Source organism: Schistocerca nitens, chromosome 3 (genome assembly GCF_023898315.1).
Source record: "Schistocerca nitens isolate TAMUIC-IGC-003100 chromosome 3, iqSchNite1.1, whole genome shotgun sequence".
In the NCBI taxonomy this organism is placed as follows: domain Eukaryota; kingdom Metazoa; phylum Arthropoda; class Insecta; order Orthoptera; family Acrididae; genus Schistocerca; species Schistocerca nitens.
This window is the reverse complement of record NC_064616.1, coordinates 768,137,140-768,157,754: the sequence shown is the minus strand read 5'-3', so window position 1 is coordinate 768,157,754 and position 20,615 is coordinate 768,137,140. Positions and strand designations below refer to the sequence as shown.

General features: G+C 36.0%; 1 protein-coding gene across 1 annotated transcript in view; it reads right to left on the bottom strand.

Moving 5' to 3' along the window:
* The window catches only part of LOC126249424 (probable nuclear hormone receptor HR3), a 329,185-nt gene that overhangs the window by 28,056 nt on the left and 280,514 nt on the right, over positions 1–20,615 (bottom strand). The window contains exons 8-10 of the mRNA XM_049951077.1: positions 16,114–16,253; positions 10,279–10,411; positions 1,710–1,934 (exon numbers count right to left, since the gene is read on the bottom strand). Of these exons, the coding sequence (XP_049807034.1) occupies positions 1,710–1,934; positions 10,279–10,411; positions 16,114–16,253 (498 nt within the window). The remainder of the gene's footprint in view (positions 1–1,709; positions 1,935–10,278; positions 10,412–16,113; positions 16,254–20,615) is intronic.

Genomic DNA, 20,615 nt, shown 5'->3' with positions numbered 1-20,615 from the left:
TTCTTTTGTGCCACATATACTTGCTTCACACAGTCAAAAGAGAAAGACTGGGTGTGATGAAAGCTTGAAAATTAGTAAGACTCCTTCACACAGTGAAAGGAGAATTATGTTCTACTACAACTTTGAAATAACAACGTCAAATATTTACCAAAAATTGTGACAAAGATATAATATAAAGTAAAAATATTAGCACTTGATATTGACATATTGGTGGAAAAAGATCTCTGATATATATCAATACTTATGGAAAAAATATTGATATATCAATATTTTATCAACAGTGTTAGTGGGAACCACTACAAAGGTGGCAGGTTGTGTTTACTGTTTACACTGTGGTCAGTTCCTCGATCTTTGGTGGGTAGTGTATCAGTTTTATCCACATTCTGTCAAGTTAAGAGTGGCCTTGGAAAGAAATCTGAGAAAACTGTTGGCCCATTCAGTACTTCTGACTGATGTCCAAGTAGCATCTGCTCACAGTGCTGTGCACAAGGTGGCAGGTTGTGTTTACTGTTTACACTGTTGCTTGATCCTTGACCTTTGATGGGTAGCGTATCAGATTCAACCAAATTCTGTCAAGTTAGGACTGGCCCTGGAAAGAAATCTGAGATAACTGTTGGTGCCTTCAGCACTTCTGCCTGGTTTCAAGTAGCATCTGCTCCCAGAGTTGTGCACAAACTCTAACTCAAACCATCCAAAGTTAAGGTAGTACACGGACAGACCAGTTCTGACATTGTCACTTGACATCAGTAATGCAACTGGCTGTGGAAGTTTGTGCACTATGGAGAAGTAGATTCTCAAATGCTCTTTTTTCTAATTCTTTCTGCATTCTTCAGGAATGTTAACTCACAGAACAGTAATGAGGTTGGTATTCTGAATAATCCTTGTCAGTTAAACCAAGAGCCTCTGTATTGTGTGAGAACAGGAGCACAATGTGCAATTAGTGCAACACAAATTAATGACATCTGTTTCCAGCAAACTTTAACTTCTGATAGATATGGAATAACATATTGCAACATCTTTCTTGGGATTTAATACCTAAAAGCTATTTTGTAGAGGACAATGCCAATGCACACACTGCCAATGAATTTATGAAAATATTACAAGTTATTTTTGGTGACAGGAACCATCCTCTACTACCCTGAAACAGAGAAACCTTATCTGAATTTGTCAGTTACTGCACTAGTGTTACTTTGTAAAGTGTGAGTTTGAGTTTGTGCAGAGATCTATGAACAGATGCTACTGACACACCAATGTGAAGTGTTAGATGTTGCTAAGATTTTTTTGGACTCCTTTCCAATGCTGCTCCTAACTCATCAGTTCACATAAAACTGAACTGCCACCTGCCACAGCCCAAAGAATGGAAAGGAGAATAAACGGTGATAAGAGCCTGCCTCCCTGGTATTAACTCCTGCACAACACTGGGCACAGTGCCTGTGTCATACGTGAAACAGACAGCATTGTCACATGAAGTTAAATTTCCACCCAAAATTATTCTGTAATTCAGCAGTGAATGAAAATACTCATAAGAAATCAGTTTCTTCTTTTTTAAATAATCTATGAAAGCCAGTTATGTAAACTGCAACACGTAAGCCCATGGTACATCACAATTAAGTAAGGCCATCAAAAACACTTGTATGACACATTAATACATAATATATGCAATTAAAAGAAGATTTTGTTTTGAAATAACATGTTTATAAAGTACACACCTGTTGAAAGCAGAATGCATGCTGAATATAATGCCAGTTCTGTTTCTGTTAACTTCAGTTCAGCTACACTTTTTGCAAATTCAAACACACACGTCACCAGCTTCATTTCAGCAGTCTCATTAGTATAGAAGGCATCTTGTGGCAGCATTGTGTCAGAATAGAGTACACTATTTTGACTTAGATCATAATATCGACTCATCCGTAACACAGCAAGCTCAAAACTACCTGTGAGGCAAGAATATTATAATGCTTACAAAGAAAAGCATAGAATTTGCTTATGAAGTAACATATATTCCGTGTATGCATATATGTGAAGTAATGAAACTAGTGATTTATGAAACTCACAAGCTTCTTACCTTAATACAACCATCAGAACAAAAGGCACACACAGTACTTTATTACTTATATTTTCTTCAAAATCTGTATTTTTCTTTTAAAATACTACATAAATAATTAATCTTTAAATATTCTTCTTCTTCTTCTTCTTCTTCTTCTTCTTATTATTATTATTATTATTATTATTATTATTATTATTATTATTATTATTATTATTATTATTATTATTATTATTATTATTATCATCATCATCTTTACTTTCTCAGACGTTAAGTCTGGTTGAGAATGGAAGGTGACGCGGACCTTGATCAAGCGTCACTTCCTATTAACTGTACGGTATGTGTTATATTGCATTTAGGAACTTTCGGGTAATTGAACATGTATCAATAATTACGGATTTCTGTAGTTGTATATATATGTTTGGATGTAGCTGTATTGCATTGATGTACTGGTGGATATTGTGTGGTATGACTCCTGTAGTTGATAGTATAATTGGTATGATGTCAACTTTATCCTGATGCCACATGTCTTTGACTTCCTCAGCCAGTTGGATGTATTTTTCAATTTTTTCTCCTGTTTTCTTTTGTATATTTGTTGTATTGGGTATGGATATTTCGATTAGTTGTGTTAATTTCTTCTTTTTATTGGTGAGTATGATGTCAGGTTTTTTATGTGGCGTTGTTTTATCTGTTATAATGGTTCTGTTCCAGTATAATTTGTATTCATCATTCTCCAGTACATTTTGTGGTGCATACTTGTATGTAGGAACTTGTTGTTTTAAAAGTTTATGTTGTAAGGCAAGCTGTTGATGTATTATTTTTGCGACATTGTCATGTCTTCTGGGGTATTCTGTATTTGCTAGTATTGTACATCCGCTTGTGATGTGATCTACTGTTTCTATTTGTTGTTTACAAAGTCTGCATTTATCTGTTGTGGTATTGGGATCTTTAATAATATGCTTGCTGTAATACCTGGTGTTTATTGTTTGATCCTGTATTGCAATCATGAATCCTTCTGTCTCACTGTATATATTGCCTTTTCTTAGCCATGTGTTGGATGCGTCTTGATCGATGTGTGGCTGTGTTATATGATACGGGTGCTTGCCATGAAGTGTTTTCTTTTTCCAATTTACTTTCTTCGTATCTGTTGATGTTATGTGGTCTAAAGGGTTGTAGAGGTGGTTATGAAATTGTAGTGGTGTAGCCGATGTATTTATATGAGTGATTGCTTTGTGTATTTAGCTAGTTTCTGCTCGTTCTATAAAGAATTTTCTTAAATTGTCTACCTGTCCATAATGTAGGTTTTTTATATCGATAAATCCCCTTCCTCCTTCCTTTCTGCTTAATGTGAATCTTTCTGTTGCTGAGTGTATGTGATGTATTCTATATTTGTGGCATTGTGATCGTGTAAGTGTATTGAGTGCTTCTAGGTCTGTGTTACTCCATTTCACTACTCCAAATGAGTAGGTCAATATTGGTATGGCATAAGTATTTATAGCTTTTGTCTTGTTTCTTGCTGTCAATTCTGTTTTCAGTATTTTTGTTAGTCTTTGTCTATATTTTTCTTTTAGTTCTTCTTTAATATTTGTATTATCTATTCCTATTTTTTGTCTGTATCCTAGATATTTATAGGCATCCGTTTTTTCCATCGCTTCTATGCAGTCGCTGTGGTTATACAATATGTAATCTTCTTGTTTAGTGTGTTTTCCCTTGACTATGCTATTTTTCTTACATTTGTCTGTTCCAAAAGCCATACTTATATCATTGCTGAATCATCCTGTTATCTTTAGTAATTGGTTGAGTTGTTGTTTTGTTGCTGCCAGTAGTTTTAGATCATCCATGTATAGCAAATGTGTGATTTTGTGTGGGTATGTTCCAGTAATATTGTATCCATAATTTGTATTATTTAGCATGTTGGATAGTGGGTTCAGAGCAAGGCAGAACCAGAAAGGACTTAATGAGTCTCCTTGGTATATTCCACGCTTAATCTGTATTGGCTGTGATGTGATATTATTTGAATTTGTTTGGATATTAAGTGTGGTTTTCCAATTTTTCATTACTATGTTTAGGAACTGTATCAATTTAGGATCTATTTTGTATATTTCCAATATTTGTAGTAACCATGAGTGGGGTACACTATCAAAAGCTTTTTGGTAATCAATGTATGCGTAGTGTAGCGACCTTTGTTTAGTTTTAGCTTGATATGTCACCTCTGCATCTATTATCAGTTGCTCTTTACATCCTCGTGCTCCTTTGCAACAGCCTTTTTGTTGTTCATTTATAATTTTGTTCTGTGTTGTATGTGTCATTAATTTCTGTTTAATGATTGAAGTTAATATTTTGTATATTGTTGGTAGGCATGTTATGGGGCGATATTTAGCTGGGTTCGCTGTGTCTGCTTGATCTTTAGGTTTCAGATAAGTTATTCCATGTGTAAGTGTATCAGGGAATGTGTATGGGTCTGCAACGTAACTGTTAAATAATTTAGTTAGATGTGAATGTGTTGAGGTGAACTTCTTTAACCAGAAATTTGCTATTTTATCATTTCCAGGGGCTTTCCAATTGTGAGTAGAATTAATTGCTTGGGTGACTTCATGTTGCAAAATTATCACTTCAGGCATTTGTGGTATCATCTTGTATGTATCTGTTTCTGTTTGTATCCACCGTGCATGCCTGTTATGTTGTAGCGGGTTTGACCATATGTTGCTCCAGAAGTGTTCCATGTCTGTTATGTTTGGTGGATTGTTTATTTTAATGTGTGTGTTATCTATTGTCTGGTAAAATTTCTTTTGGTTTGTGTTGAATGTTTGGTTTTGTTTCCTTCTATTTTCACTTTTTTTGTATCTTCTGAGTCGTTTGGCTAATGCTTGTAATTTCTGCTTCTTTTTGTCTAATTGCTCTGTCGCTTCTTGTTGTGAGATTTTACCTAACCTTTTTCGTTTTTTTTCCGAGTTTTCATTTCTTATAAATTGTATTAGCTGTCCGATGTCTTTTCTCAGTTTTTCTATTCTGATCTGTAGCCTGTGTTGCCATGCTGGTTTTGTGGGTTTCTTCTGTGTGTTGGTTGGTTCTGATCTCTGTCTAGTGTGTATATTTAGTGTAGTGAGTGCTCCTATATAAACCAGTAGTTGTAACTCTTCCATAGTTGTATTTTCATTTATTTTGTTGTGTATGATTGTGTTGATAGTTTTTATTGTTGTTTCGACTTGTGGGTTATTTGGTGGTCTATGCAAGAATGGTCTAATGTCTGTATTTGTGTCTTTGTATTCTATATATGTTAGCTGAAATTTTTCTTCTATATCTAGCATCTGTGTCACTTCGTGTTCTATTTGTGCTTGTTCTGGTGGCTGTCTTAAGATTTAGTTTTCCTCTGATTGTTTAATTGGTGCGTGTTGTTCTTTGTTTGTTTGCTCTGTGATGTTTGAGTCCATTACTGTATTTTCTTCTTCTTCTGATTGCACATTATTTTGTTCCAGTATTTGTTGTACTTCTTGTTTGATGTTTTCTAATTCTGACTGGGTATCCTGTTATTTTTGATTATTACACGGATCTGATCAGCTAGTCGTTGTTCTGTTAAAAATTTTAATTCTGGGTATCTGGTAATAAATGTTGTGTATACTTGTGATCTGTATCCAGTTGTGTTGGTTCCTAGGTTTGTTGCTTGGTAATAACAGAACATGAGGTGTCGATTAACTTCATCTGACCATCTCATCCTCTGTCTTTGTTTTCCTTCTAGAGTGGTTGCAGGAAGCATATCCTGCAAAACACCTCTATTTGGATTTAAATCATTTTCCAGTTGGCTAGCAGTGTCGTTACCATTGTGGGCGGGCATAGGGTTCAAGCGTCGTCCCCGACCATGACGGCGCTTGTCCGAGGCTTCTTTAGTTCTGTCCTGAACCAACTAATCACACTAAAAGGGGGGTTAGCCCTATTAGTGGTTTGTTCTTTTCGTCGCCTTTTACGACTGGCAGAACATACCGGAGGCCTATTCTTTTCCCGGGCCTCCACGGGGATTATTATTATTATTATTATTATTATTATTATTATTTCTTTACTTTCTCAGACGTTAAGTCTGGTTGAGAATGGAAAGTGACGCGGACCTTGATCAAGCGTCACTTCCTATTAACTGTACGGTATGTGTTATATTGCATTTAGGAACTTTCGGGTAATTGAACATGTATCAATAATTACGGATTTCTGTAGTTGTATATATATGTTTGGATGTAGCTGTATTGCATTGATGTACTGGTGGATATTGTGTGGTATGACTCCTGTAGGTGATAGTATAATTGGTATGATGTCAACTTTATCCTGATGCCACATGTCTTTGACTTCCTCAGCCAGTTGGATGTATTTTTCAATTTTTTCTCCTGTTTTCTTTTGTATATTTGTTGTATTGGGTATGGATATTTCGATAAGTTGTGTTAATTTCTTCTTTTTATTGGTGAGTATGATGTCAGGTTTGTTATGTGGCGTTGTTTTATCTGTTATAATGGTTCTGTTCCAGTATAATTTGTATTCATCATTCTCCAGTACATTTTGTGGTGCATACTTGTATGTAGGAACTTGTTGTTTTAAAAGTTTATGTTGTAAGGCAAGCTGTTGATGTATTATTTTTGCGACATTGTCATGTCTTCTGGGGTATTCTGTATTTGCTAGTATTGTACATCCGCTTGTGATGTGATCTACTGTTTCTATTTGTTGTTTACAAAGTCTGCATTTATCTGTTGTGGTATTGGGATCTTTAATAATATGCTTGCTGTAATACCTGGTGTTTATTGTTTGATCCTGTATTGCAATCATGAATCCTTCTGTCTCACTGTATATATTGCCTTTTCTTAGCCATGTGTTGGATGTGTCTTGATCGATGTGTGGCTGTGTTAGATGATACGGGTGCTTGCCATTGGGGATTATTATTATTATTATTATTATTATTATTATTATAAATAGTGTGCTGTAACAAATTAACTATTGGTATTTTTAACTGTAAATTAACTACAACATTTTTGAAAAAAAATTCAGTGTGTGTAACAAATAATTGTATAAGACAATGAATGACTGTGCTAGTCCTTTTGCTTTATTACTAAGAAATGCAGTTTTAAAACAACTCACACAGCCATCTTTGCTGTAACTGTAATGGACAATCAGCATAAAATAGATGAGGCCTGTGACATTGATTTAGTGAAGGCTATAGCAGATCAGTAGTATACTGAAAAGGCCAAGGTCACATTCTTTTGTGAAGAGCTCACAACAAATAGCAGTGAGCGTCCTTCACATTTCTTATGAAATATATGATATATATTGGCTTTATCTCAAAACTGTCTGAAATTTAACTGTATTATATATGATGATGAACCTATATTAAAGAGATGGTAAGATACTTGCACAAAATAATATGTGAAATTTTAAGTCTTGTGATTAAATAGTACACTTAACTGTGACTATACATAGCGACAAACAAACAATGTAAATAGAAGAGTGTTAAACATATTAACCTTTCTAACTTAGTTAAAGTCTAAACCAAATGAGGAAGTCAGAGTTTAATATCTTGTTGTCTTTGAGGTCACTGGTGAAGGAATTCTTGTACAGCTGCAGAGGTTAAGGGAAGGAAACTTTCCCAAAGAAGTCATTGTGGAGTTTACATGTTTTGATTTAGGGAAATCAGAGGAAACATATGAGCATGGCTGCATAGTAGCTGAATACTAATTTTCTAGAGCACGACATTAAAATCTTAACAACTGTGTCAACATGCTAATTGAAGATGCAGAAAGACCAATCACAGAAACAAAAATAATATCTCTGAAGCATTATTTACATTAGTCAATCAAATCAAACAACTGAAACACACAATTTATTTATGAATAAAATAAATGAAGTGAGCAACATTTAATCATTAGTATCATTTCTCTTAGAAAGTAGGAAGTAGTTAAACAGGAAAGTAGTTTTAGTTATTAAGTTAACAAGAAATGTTAATATGAAGAAAGTTGTAAAGAACTGCCCACTTGTGGAAAATGATGTAACTATGTCAAACAAATAAATGAAAATGCAACATATTGCCCTCTCTTGAAAGCCATATGAAAAGGAACTTCAAAATTTAATTATATTTAGGAATAAGTAATAAGAAGTTAAATGGTCTTCTGATCACTGTATTTGAAGATGTAGTAACCTAAAAATTTCTTAAAGTAACTTTCTTGAAATGTTCAAGAAAATCTTTCTAATTAGAACCATACAAGTATATAACAAAATGACTACTGGACTTAAACGTTTTAATTCAAAGTATAATAATTTCTAGAAACAGGAAAAAGCAACTTCACAATGAACTAAAATATAACAGAAATAGGTATTTTATTCAGTATGTTAGAAGTTATCAAGTTGTGAAGGCAGCCACACAAAGGGCTAACAATTTTATTTTGAAACATAAAAGTAAGACAATGGCAGTGTGGTCTGTTGCCAAATCAGAGATAAATATTACAGTTAGTAGTCATAAAATACCTAGGATTAGACATGATGATAGCCTTATTATAAAGTCAGTTCAAATATCAGAGTGTTTAAATGAATTCTTCATAAATGTAGCATAGTACCAGAGTAAATTGTATCCTTCCCCAACTTCACCAAGAAGCTCAGTATCTTACAGATTTAAAAAAAAAATGTTTTGATAAAGGATGGGGTAAATATTATACTACAATAAAAAAAAATGTTGGATGGGACAGGGTACACAATAACGTGATTAAAACAGTACATCATATAATAGCACCTCCACTAAATCAAATAATCAACCAACAGGGATGCTTTCCTGATTTGTTGAAGTATACAATCTGGATGTGGTGAACAACTTTGCTGAAAACATAAACAGAGGATTAGATTAGAGGAGGAAAGTTTGCAGTTATCTTCCGCAATCTTACAAAAGCCTTGGATTCGGTAAACCATACCTTGCTTATCTATAAATAAAGCAAATATGGGACTATGCGCAATGTTTTGCAGTACACAAGAAAAGGGTGACTGTCAATTCAAATGCTGTGAATTCTTACTCTAAATGGGTGTTTCAATTATCGTATCATAAGGTGTGCCTCAAGGCTCCATTCCAGAGCCTATTCTTTTCTTACTCTATGTAAATGACTTACTCATAAAAATAAATTTCCCATCAGTTCTATTTACAGATGATACTTCTGTTTTTATTTAAGCTGATTATGCTGAAAAAACTCTGAGCTCTATTGTGAACACTCCCTATACCCTAGAAAACTGGTACTAGTTAAATGGGTTGGAACTGAACATTGCAAAAACCTCTATGTTACATCCCAAAACAAAAAAATTTAAGATGTGTGGAACTTTAAATGCTGTAGAACAATCAAGTTATGGAAGATGTTGATATAGTTAAAATCCTCAGAATAAAAGTGGACAAGATCTTGAGCTCAAATACGCATGTCGACATCCTATCACATAAATTAAACAGCTTTGCGTTTTAAATGCAAATACTAGGAAATTTTACTGGCATGTGTACAAAAAATAGCATATCATAGTTATTTTGAATCTGTTATTAGGTATGGTCTAGTTTTCTGGAGAAGTTTAAGCATTGTGTCTCATATACTGAAACTGCAGAAGAAAACTGTCAGATACATATGTATTGCACAGCAAAAAAGAATCTTGTCATCCATTATTTTGGAAAGAAGAAACCTAATAGTTCCATTCCTACACATTATTATATCCTACAGAGCACATAAATATTATTTGAGGAGAATCAATTTAGCTGCACTTATAAAATGAGAAACAAAGGGAATTTTATGATTCTTAGACAACTGAAATTATATGCACAGTCTCTGGGGATGAAAATATGTAATAAGTTAATAGTCAAAAATATAATTATGATAAAGCCAGATCATCTAAAAACAAGGTGGTGGGAGATTTTGTGGGTGGAACATTACTATTTGGTAGAAGAATTCATGAAGGAAAACTGATACTTTATTAGATATTTTCTCTAACATAACTTTATTATTATTATTATTATTATTATTATTATTATTATTATTATTATTATTATATTGTTGTTAGCATTAGTTCTCTGTTTGTGGTGAAATTTTACTACAAATATTTGAGATGTCTCCAGTACATTAATAAATGATTTTGATTATGTATGTTATGAGACTAATAAACCACAACTGAAAATACCAACTGTCTGTACAAAAATTAAGAAAATTGCATTGAGAATAGTAGAAATGCTATTGACTAAGTATTCTTACCTGCTTTAAGAAGCACAATTTGATCATCCTGTGATAGTTTCATAAAACCAGGCACCATTTTTGCAAATTCAATGATTTGCTGAATAACTGTTGTTAATTTCTGAGCACACTCTAGCCACAGTTCCTCGTGTGCCTGTGTAAAGTAATTGAAAACAAAAAAATGTAAACAGTAATAGGTAACACATACTGAAGGCACTAATCTTAACAAAAAAGAATGAAAAATTTCCCAGTAAATGTACGACCAATATTATAGGCATTAGATTTCAACTTGCCATCTTCCATCTGTCACTTACTCAAATTTTACTTCAATTTCTTTAGAACAGAAGTTTAGATTATTTTGTTTTTTATTGTTGGTCAAATGTATTCACTATGACTATAAAAATAGACTATAGCTTCCAAAAGGAAAGAAACATTTCTCCAGGGCTGTAACAGAGACAGCAGATGAAACAAACGGGGTAGTAACAGGGGAAAAACTTCTGTTAAGTCGCACTGCACACCACGACAGATCCTGTATGCCAACCTAAGTACAATAAGTGGTGACTCATGAGTATACATTCTGGGTGTTCACAAATTTTTAGATGCAGATAAATTTGACAGTGTGAAATTAATAGCATCTGATGTATTAAAGTTATGCTTATGAACAAGTTTATGCAACCACAAGCACTGCAAATAATAATAATAACAGTAATAATAATAACAATAATAAGATGCATAAAATATCTGACAAAATAAAGAATTGTTTTTGTGGAATTTTGTTGTTTTGTACATAATTAAGTACAGTACAAGGCAACAAACAAAAAGTGTAAGCTTTCATAACTCTCCATTTTGTATTTTTGTGTAAGTGGGAGTTTTCATGCTTTTCCATTTTTTTCGGACAAACGTGTAAGATCCCTAACAGATGCATTAGTTCATGAATTTACTTCCAGGCTGAAAGTCAGATATTCTTATGCTGCATCCACACAAGTTGTGCTAACTGTACACTTCCTTGTTAAATATTCTCTTGTAGTTATGCTTATTTGATTTCATCACTCTCTCAGTCAAAGGATCTATTCCCAGAGGCCCTAGTTCCTTTGTGGCTAACTTTTCCTGGTAATTTACTTTTCTGTCCCCAGAATGAGATTTTCACTTTGCAGTGGAGTGTGTGCCGATGTCAAACTTCCTGGTGGATTAAAGCTGTGTGCCGGACCGAGACATGAACTTGGGACCTTTGCCTTTTGTGGGAAAGAGCTCTACCGACTGATCTACCCAAGCACGACTCGGAACCCATCCTCACAGCTTGACTTTTCAGTTAGCATTTAAAATAGATTCACCATGGTTCATGTTTACATTGCACATAAATGCTAACTCCCACACAGTAAACAACCAACTGCAAACATGAAGTGCCATTTATGAAAATGATTAAACTCAAGTAGTAATGTCTACAAACGTGTCACTTGACTAGAATAAAAATGGGACACTGAGATCAATAAGGGCCTAAAGCACACCACTGTTGATCCCAAATTTAAGTGAATATCAGAGAAACCAGTGATACAACTTTTTGTGAATTTTCATACATACAGTGTGGGCCCACAGCACAGATAAACCTGACTCACCGTAAGATCAACAGATTTCAGAAGCACAAATAAATTTTACAATCCCACGATCAATGGTGATGTGATTTAGGCCCTTATGATTCACAGTGTCTCAAATGGATTACTGTACGATAAAATTCATAACCGTATACACTATAACTTATTCAGAAACCCACAAAATAGGTTTACTGTCAGTACAACTTTAACATATACTTAGGTATGATCTAATTTTACTATATAGTGTGTGAATTAATGCATCTGAGGAGTGTGCTATCATCTAGCATAATTTATGGCAAGTGAATGTGGATAAAAGTCTGCTGCAGTGTGCTACCACCTGGTGGCACTGGCATAAAATTCTAGTCGAGTGGCAAGGGCTAGCTGTGCACATCGTAAACCATGTGTGTTGTTTATCAAACCTGTATGTATTTGAACTATAAGGCAATTATGTCATGTGAGCCACACATGGGCACAAGCTGCTTAAAACATGCATAACTGAAGGTGTGCTCGCAACCCTGATGCCAAGTCTCATGGAATGTAGAGGAGCAGTAGCATGGTAAATTTAAGTTCTGTATCTTTCAGATTGCAGTGTCTATGTTATGTTTAACAGCATTCAAAGAAAAATAACCAATAAATCCACAAGGGATTAAAAGTTAATGTGTTTATATGCTCTCCTGCACTCTTACTTGCAAAGGTTTTCAAGAATTTAGTTCATAACATGGAAAACACAGCACCTCTAACAGACTGTGAGATTGCATCATAGTCAGTTTTGTATGAATAATTGTCTTGAGGGACTCATCAAAGAGAGAGATCAAAATCAACAACTGCATTTCCCTATGCAGAGAAGAATCGGCATATTGAAGCTTGGGATTAGTGTTTATTTTATTTAAAGGAAAATACACATTTTTCTCAAATTTCCAGTTCCTAGATTAAGTTAAAAACGTATTCTAACAACCTATGAATCTAAAATTTCTAGAAGGCCAAATATCACTATATTAACAATTACATTATTATGTGTATGATGACAAATCTTATCAGTTTGGAATATTCAGTACAAAGTACAGTGTGTGTCAACTGTCCTAAACATGTTACTTAATTCCCATTTTTCTTTCATTATCTTCTTTTTGCTTACATTATTTGAACCACTGCACAGTACTACATAGCCTTCTGAAAACAAACTTATTACATCTGTGGATCATGCTTGTTCACATATTTCAGAGAGAGATGTGTGAGGCTTTATGAAGACACTTGCATTTACAGTGAATTGTTTGTGAAGAAGAGGAGTAAATCCATGACCATAACCCTCTTCCATTACAATTACTTTCTTCCTCTGCTCAAGATTTTTACTGTTTTTAGATTGTACACTTGTATAATTATCACCAACACATACATTTTCCAGAACAGTACTTACATGTTTTATGGGTTTCAACTAAGCCTAGCACTTCAAATTTATTTAAAAGTAAAATAATGTCATGCTTCTGAAATTTAACTGAGGTTTTAGGAAACACAAAATGATACTTATCATTGTGAGATTTCATTTCATTGAGATCTGATGGCATCAATGGATTCTCATGCACACCAGTAGTATACAGGTGCTGATCATTTAGATCATGCAACTATTTTTCAAGATCTTCAATTATTTCACTTCGCAATTCTAAGTCTAATATTTCTACCAATGTTCAGTTTTCATGATACACAATGCACATTACCAGGTCACTACTGCATTCACGTATTTAAGGTTCACTCATGCACAGTTCTCATGCAGCCAGAAGTCTCACTGTGTAGAAGAAACTCTACACCACAGTTTAAATAAAAACAGATAAATATTTACATAGGTCCTAGCAAGAATGACTTTACAGCTAATACTAAACCCCTCAAATATATTTTTATGTTCATTATTATGACAAACAGCATGTGTTTAAATGTACACCTTGATCATTGAAACAAGCTATGAACTTAATTTTATCTGTAATCACAGTGAAAGCCTGTGTTATATAGCATTTTGTGTCTGGGGGTCGGCGTATTCCTGTATACATCTTTTTAATTTTTGCAACAGATGAAAGTCCAGAGACAATTAAATCTGGTGAGTGTGAAGCCAGTTTTGTGCCTCTGTATATCTCAGCCAAAGAATTTCATTAAGAAAACCCTGAAGTTGTGGTTTTAAGAGAAAACTGTCTCTTGGTACCAAAGCAAATGGTATATTTTCACATTAACATCCTCTTTGTAGCTCATGGTGTTTCATAAAGTTCTGTGTTGGGAACTTCCTCGTTCATATTTTATGTTCGCATTAATGACTTGCATAGTACTAAGCCACAAAAATCCATATTGCATGGGGGGATCAGAGGCACTAATTAAGTAAAGTGATAAATATCTCATCATTTCCAGTACATGGTTCAAACCTAGGGAATTATAAATTAATCATTCTAAAACTGAAAATATATCTTTTGTTCTGTGAAATAATGATAATTACAGTACTTTAGCTAAATATGTTCTTATTCATCATGACCCAGAATTAACAGGGAGTAATCATACTAACTAAATATGTAAAAAGTTAGTTGAAGACCTCCATTCATCATGTAAAGTTATGACTTTTACAAATACCAGGGTAGTTAAGGGCAGTTCTCAGGAGTGAAGAACATGAACCCTGTACATGATATTTTAAGATTATACTGACAATCTGATATTTAAATCTCTGTTTATACTCAGTGTGTTTGGTTCATGCCAATGTAAAACAGCAGGAGTTGACTGACAGTCCATACATAAGTGTGACAAGCACCTAAGGCAGATGATAAATATCCCAGTCATTAGAAACGGACACAAAACTGTTACTTAAGAACAAACTATTCAACATAATGCCACTGCAAACATGCAATGTATCACAGAATGCTTTCATAAATTCAGTACAGCGGTAAATTACACAAAAAGTACTTTCCACAAGAGGTTAGCAGACTGGACTCACATTCGAGAGAATGATGGTTCAATCCTGCATCTGTTCATACTGATTTAGGTTTTCCATGATTTCCCTAAATCACTTCAGGGAAATGCCGAGATGGTTCCTTTGAAAGCGCACGGCCAACTTGCTTGCCCATCCTTCCCTAATCCGATGGTTTGGTTCCCCCCTCCGAATCAACCAACCAACTTTCCACAAGATAAATATATGTGACAAAGATAATCTTATCTAACTTCTTGGCAGATTAAAACTGTGTGCCCGACCGAGACTCGAACTCGGGACCTTTGCCTTTCGCGGGCAAGTGCTCTACCATCTGAGCTACCGAAGCACGACTCACGCCCGGTCCTCACAGCTTTACTTCTGCCAGTATCTCGTCTCCTACCTTCCAAACTTTACAGAAGCTGTGAGGACCGGGTGGGAGTCGTGCTTCGGTAGCTCAGATGGTAGAGCACTTGCCCACAAAAGGCAAAGGTCCCGAGTTCGAGTCTCGGTCGGGAAAACAGTTTTAATCTGCCAGGAAGTTTCATATCAGCGCACACTCCCCTGCAGAGTGAAAATCTCATTCTGGATAATCTTATCTGTTAATACAACTGTTACTGAAATTGATTAATATTATTGCTGCATTTCTTGATGTTTATGCTGTGTTTCACTGTTCACTTACTTTATAAAAAAAAATGGTTCAAATGGCTCTGAGCACTATGGGACTTAACTGCTGAGGTCATCAGTCCCCTAGAACTTAGAACTACTTAAACCTAACTAACCTAAGGACATCACACACACCCATGCCCGAGGCAGGATTTGAACCTGCGACTGTAGCGGTCGCGCGGTTCCAGACTGTAGCACCTAGAACCGCTCGGCCACCCCGGCCGGCCACTTACTTTATAACTAATAAACAAATAAACCTAAAAAACTAAACTTCCTGGCAGATTAAAACTGTGTACCAGACAGACTCAAACTCAGGACCTCTGCCTTTCATGGGCAAGTGCTCTACCATCTGAGCTACTCAAGCATGACTCATGCCCCGTCCTCGCAGCTTTACGTCCGCCAGTACCTCATCTCCTACTTTCCGAACTTCACAGAAGCTCTCCTGTGAACAAAGGCAAAGGCAAAGGCAAAGGCAAAGGTCCCAAGTTCAAGTCTCAGCCTGGCAGGAAGTTTCATATCAGTGCAACTCTGCTGCAGTGTGAAAATCTCATTCTGGAACCGTAAAAAAATATACATAAAAACAGACTACACCCACTTTGAATTTTCAACATAAAATTTTCAGCAGTGTCATTATCATAGACTGATAAAGAATAAAAATATCATAATACTTACCATGTTTTTGTAATACATTATTTTTGACATATCCTGTGGCTTTCGGAACATTTCGTGGATATGTTCTATAGTGTATAAACATGTTCTCGCATGTGCATCTGCTATCGTCTTGCTTAGCAACTCTGAGATCTGGGCAGGATCTGTAAATAGTTAAAGACAAATATGTATTTTCTGAAGCACACTATCCTATGTAGATATTAATTCTTAAAACCACCAGTTTCACAGTTACAATCAAACAAAAAAATAGAATGTTATAGAATTATTATGAATGAAAACATGTTGTCAGTACAGTTCTACAATTTATTATACACTCCTGGAAATTGAAATAAGAACACCGTGAATTCATTGTCCCAGGAAGGGGAAACTTTATTGACACATTCCTGGGGTCAGATACATCACATTATCACACTGACAGAACCACAGGCACATAGACACAGGCAACAGAGCATGCACAATGTCGGCACTAGTACAGTGTATATCCACCTTTCGCAGCAATGCAGGCTGCTATTCTCCCATGGAGACAATCGTAGAGATGCTGGATGTAGTCCTGTGGAACGGCTTGCCATGCCATTTCCACCTGGCGCCTCAGTTGGACCAGCGTTCGTGCTGGACGTGCAGACCGCGTGAGACGACGCTTCATCCAGTCCCAAACATGCTCAATGGGGGACAGATCCGGAGATCTTGCTGGCCAGGGTAGTTGACTTACACCTTCTAGAGCACGTTGGGTGGCACCGGATACATGCGGACGTACATTGTCCTGTTGGAACAGCAAGTTCCCTTGCCGGTCTAGGAATGGTAGAACGATGGGTTCGATGACGGTTTGGATGTACCGTGCACTATTCAGTGTCCCCACGACGATCACCAGTGGTGTACGGCCAGTGTAGGAGATCGCTCCCCACACCATGATGCCGGGTGTTGGCCCTGTGTGCCTCGGTCGTATGCAGTCCTGACTGTGGCGCTCACCTGCACGGCGCCAAACACGCATACGACCATCATTGGCACCAAGGCAGAAGCGACTCTCATTGCTGAAGACGACACGTCTCCATTCGTCCCTCCATTCACGCCTGTCGCGACACCACTGGAGGCGGGCTGCACGATGTTGGGGCGTGAGCGGAAGACGGCCTAACGGTGTGCTGGACCGTAGCCCAGCTTCATGGAGACTGTTGCGAATGGTCCTCGCCGATACCCCAGGAGCAACCGTGTCCCTAATTTGCTGGGAAGTGGCGGTGCGGTCCCCTACGGCACTGCGTAGGATCCTACGGTCTTGGCGTGCATCCGTGCGTCACTGCGGTCTGGTCCCAGGTCGACGGGCACGTGCACCTTCCTCCGACCACTGGCGACAACATCGATGTACTGTGGAGACCTCACGCCCCACGTTTTGAGCAATTCGGCGGTACGTCCACCCGGCCTCCCGCATGCCCACTATACGCCCTCCCTCAAAGTCCGTCAACTGCACATACGGTTCACGTCCACGCTGTCGCGGCATGCTACCAGTGTTAAAGACTGCGATGGAGCTCCGTATGCCACGGCAAACTGGCTGACACTGACGGCGGCGGTGCACAAATGCTGCGCAGCTAGCGCCATTCGACGGCCAACACCGCGGGTCCTGGTGTGTCCGCTGTGCCGTGCATGTGATCATTGCTTGTACAGCCCTCTCGCAGTGTCTGGAGCAAGTATGGTGGGTCTGACACACCGGTGTCAATGTGTTCTTTTTTCCATTTCCAGGAGTGTGTGAGATATTCATTTCATGTCAACAATGTTATAATTTTTCATACAAATCTGAACTTCAATCTGAAGCCATTTCATTTCATTTGTTATTTATGGAAGTATATTAAATTATTATTGTTGGAAATAAAGATAAATACAGAACATATTCCAATGTTTTGCACGAAAACTGATAAACTTTAAAAGAAAAAATCCTTAACAGAAAACCTGAACTTGACTAAGTAAGGACAAGTCAACCAAAATTACTCATAGTTTTATTTCCTCAGAAGAGTGTACAATGTAGGAAACATCTCTACTCATAATCAAACAACACACTGAGAAAAAACTCCTTTCTATTACATTGCTTTCATTATTAGTTCTTGTACAATCAGTGTTAAACCAGCTTGGAAATAAGTATAGTTTCATTAACTGCCTTCTGCATTCAAGGAATATTTGCTGTACATTTAGAGTAGAGGAAGATTATAATTCAGTGACTTTAATGGTTCATTAGAGAGAGTACAAGCTCGAATTATAGATGGATATGGAAGAAAATCAACCATGTGTGTGTATTTTCCCTCAGAGGAACTACAACTGCATTCACCTTAATTCAGTTTGGGAAACTTAAATATGGATGGACTGAGAGGGATTCGAACCCAACTTCCCCTTTATGCAAGTCCAATGTTTTAATCAATACGCCACTCTGCTCAGTTAATAAAGAAGAGACTTTTTTAGAGTGTGGCCATTTCAAAGTTTATTAAATATTGAAATATGGTAAAGATTAGAGGACAATGGATTGACTAACTGGGAAAATGTACATTCTCTTCATTATACTCTAAATCCGAAGTGTAACACTGTTAAATAAGTACTAGCACAAACAGATATTTCTAAAAGCATTACAGTGTAGCCTCTTCTTTGGACAATGTAAGTGCTCTTTATTTTAAAATCATTGTTCGTGAAAACATAGGCCATAAAGGAAATTTCATGTTATCATGGCAGCCACTGTTGGTGATGGAGGAAAAATTCATTTTCTTGAGAAGAATGTGATGAATTTTGTGTCAGCAAGACATTGTATGGCCCATATAAAGAAATATACCTTATGACATTTTCAGTGAATCACTGCACCTCTTTCAAACTGATGTCACATCAGTGAGCATTGTCTATTTATGCAGGTAGTTTCTAAGTTACACTTCATTACAGGGTGCTACCAGTCATTAAGAAACAAACCTTAGGCTTCAATGTTAATATTTATAATTTTTAACTAATAAATGATAATAAAGATTCACATTTAATTTCCACTGAAACAAAATGATTTACCAACTCAGTGTTTACTATAAATACCACAGTGATTTTCTAGGCATAAGCCTACTCAAGGTAAATTATGATTTTTTGCTTTTGAGAGTTAAATAATTCCACATTGCCAGTTACTCACATGAGGCAAGGTGAGGCTATGGTTTTGCTTTTAAGAAAGAGGAAAGAAGATTATGATTTAATGTTTCATCAATGCCAACAATGTTAGAATTGGAGTATAAGCTCATATTGGACAATAGTGGTGCAGAAAATTGGTAAGTACCTTTTCAAATGAACCATGTTAGCATTTGTGTTAAGTGTTTAACAGAAGCCATAAAATTATCATATGAGAATTTCATCTCTGCCCTTTCGGAATGTGAGCTAAGTAGCCATTGTAACATCTTGTTTGATAATATAACTTCCAGTCTAAACCATGGTGGCCTTTAAGACACAACAAATTGCCACAAGTAGAACTCACATTGTCAGGATAAATCTTAAGACAAAATGTGTGAAATCCAAACAGTTGGATACTACCCAGACACATAACTGAACAAAAGTGTTCATTTCAATGAATCATTAGTGTTACACGTATTAGACATGGTGATTATATTTTTGTCTAAAATCTAGTAATTCCTGAAAGATAAACATTTCAATTTTTGTTGACCATAGCAATAGCCAGTAAAAGACGACATTGCACCTACTACTCAACTTTTAGTGATGAAGTGAAGCTTTGCATTGGAATGGCAGTAAAAGCTGAAAGTACTGAATCACTGCTATCACAAAGCTATATAATGTCATGGAATATCAACATAATTCCTTCATGGTGAATGCTTTCTGTGCATTATAACTTCCTTGATTTTTCTTCTTTGATGAATTAACAGACATTGGACATCCTTATCTGAACATGATACAATAGTAGATAATATGTAAAATATAGGAAGGTTCATTTGAGTTTACAGCACAATTTGCTGTGGTGTGAAAAGCTTATTGTGCAAACTGCTCTTTGGTTATGGCTAAACCATTCTCAGTCATATCTTTTCACTCAGGTATGCAGGAAATATCAGGGAGAAATTTAAATGTTAGAGGCAATGCCAGACTGAGGGTTTAAGTCAATCAATGGAGGTTGCTTGGATAATCGAACTCATAAGAAACTTTCCCTTGGAAAATATATTCTTCATACTTAAATCTATGTTCTGAATATAAAGTTATTGTGATTAATATACTGTAATATTTTTATACATAAGTGTGCCAGCAGCAGTTCCCGTAAGTTCTTGTTACCTTATTTAAAGACTGTGAGGTGTGATCAGGACAGAAGGAAGGAAGATTGGGTTCAACATTCCATCAACATCGAGGTCATTATAGACAGAGGTGTGATCAGTCAGTAGCTCTCTTGTCATGGTCCAATGTCAACATAGTAATGGAAAAGAGTTTATAATATTATTGAAAATATGAAAGAAAATAAATAATGAGAAATGAATAACAATATGTTTCATTTAAATGAGTAGGAGTAC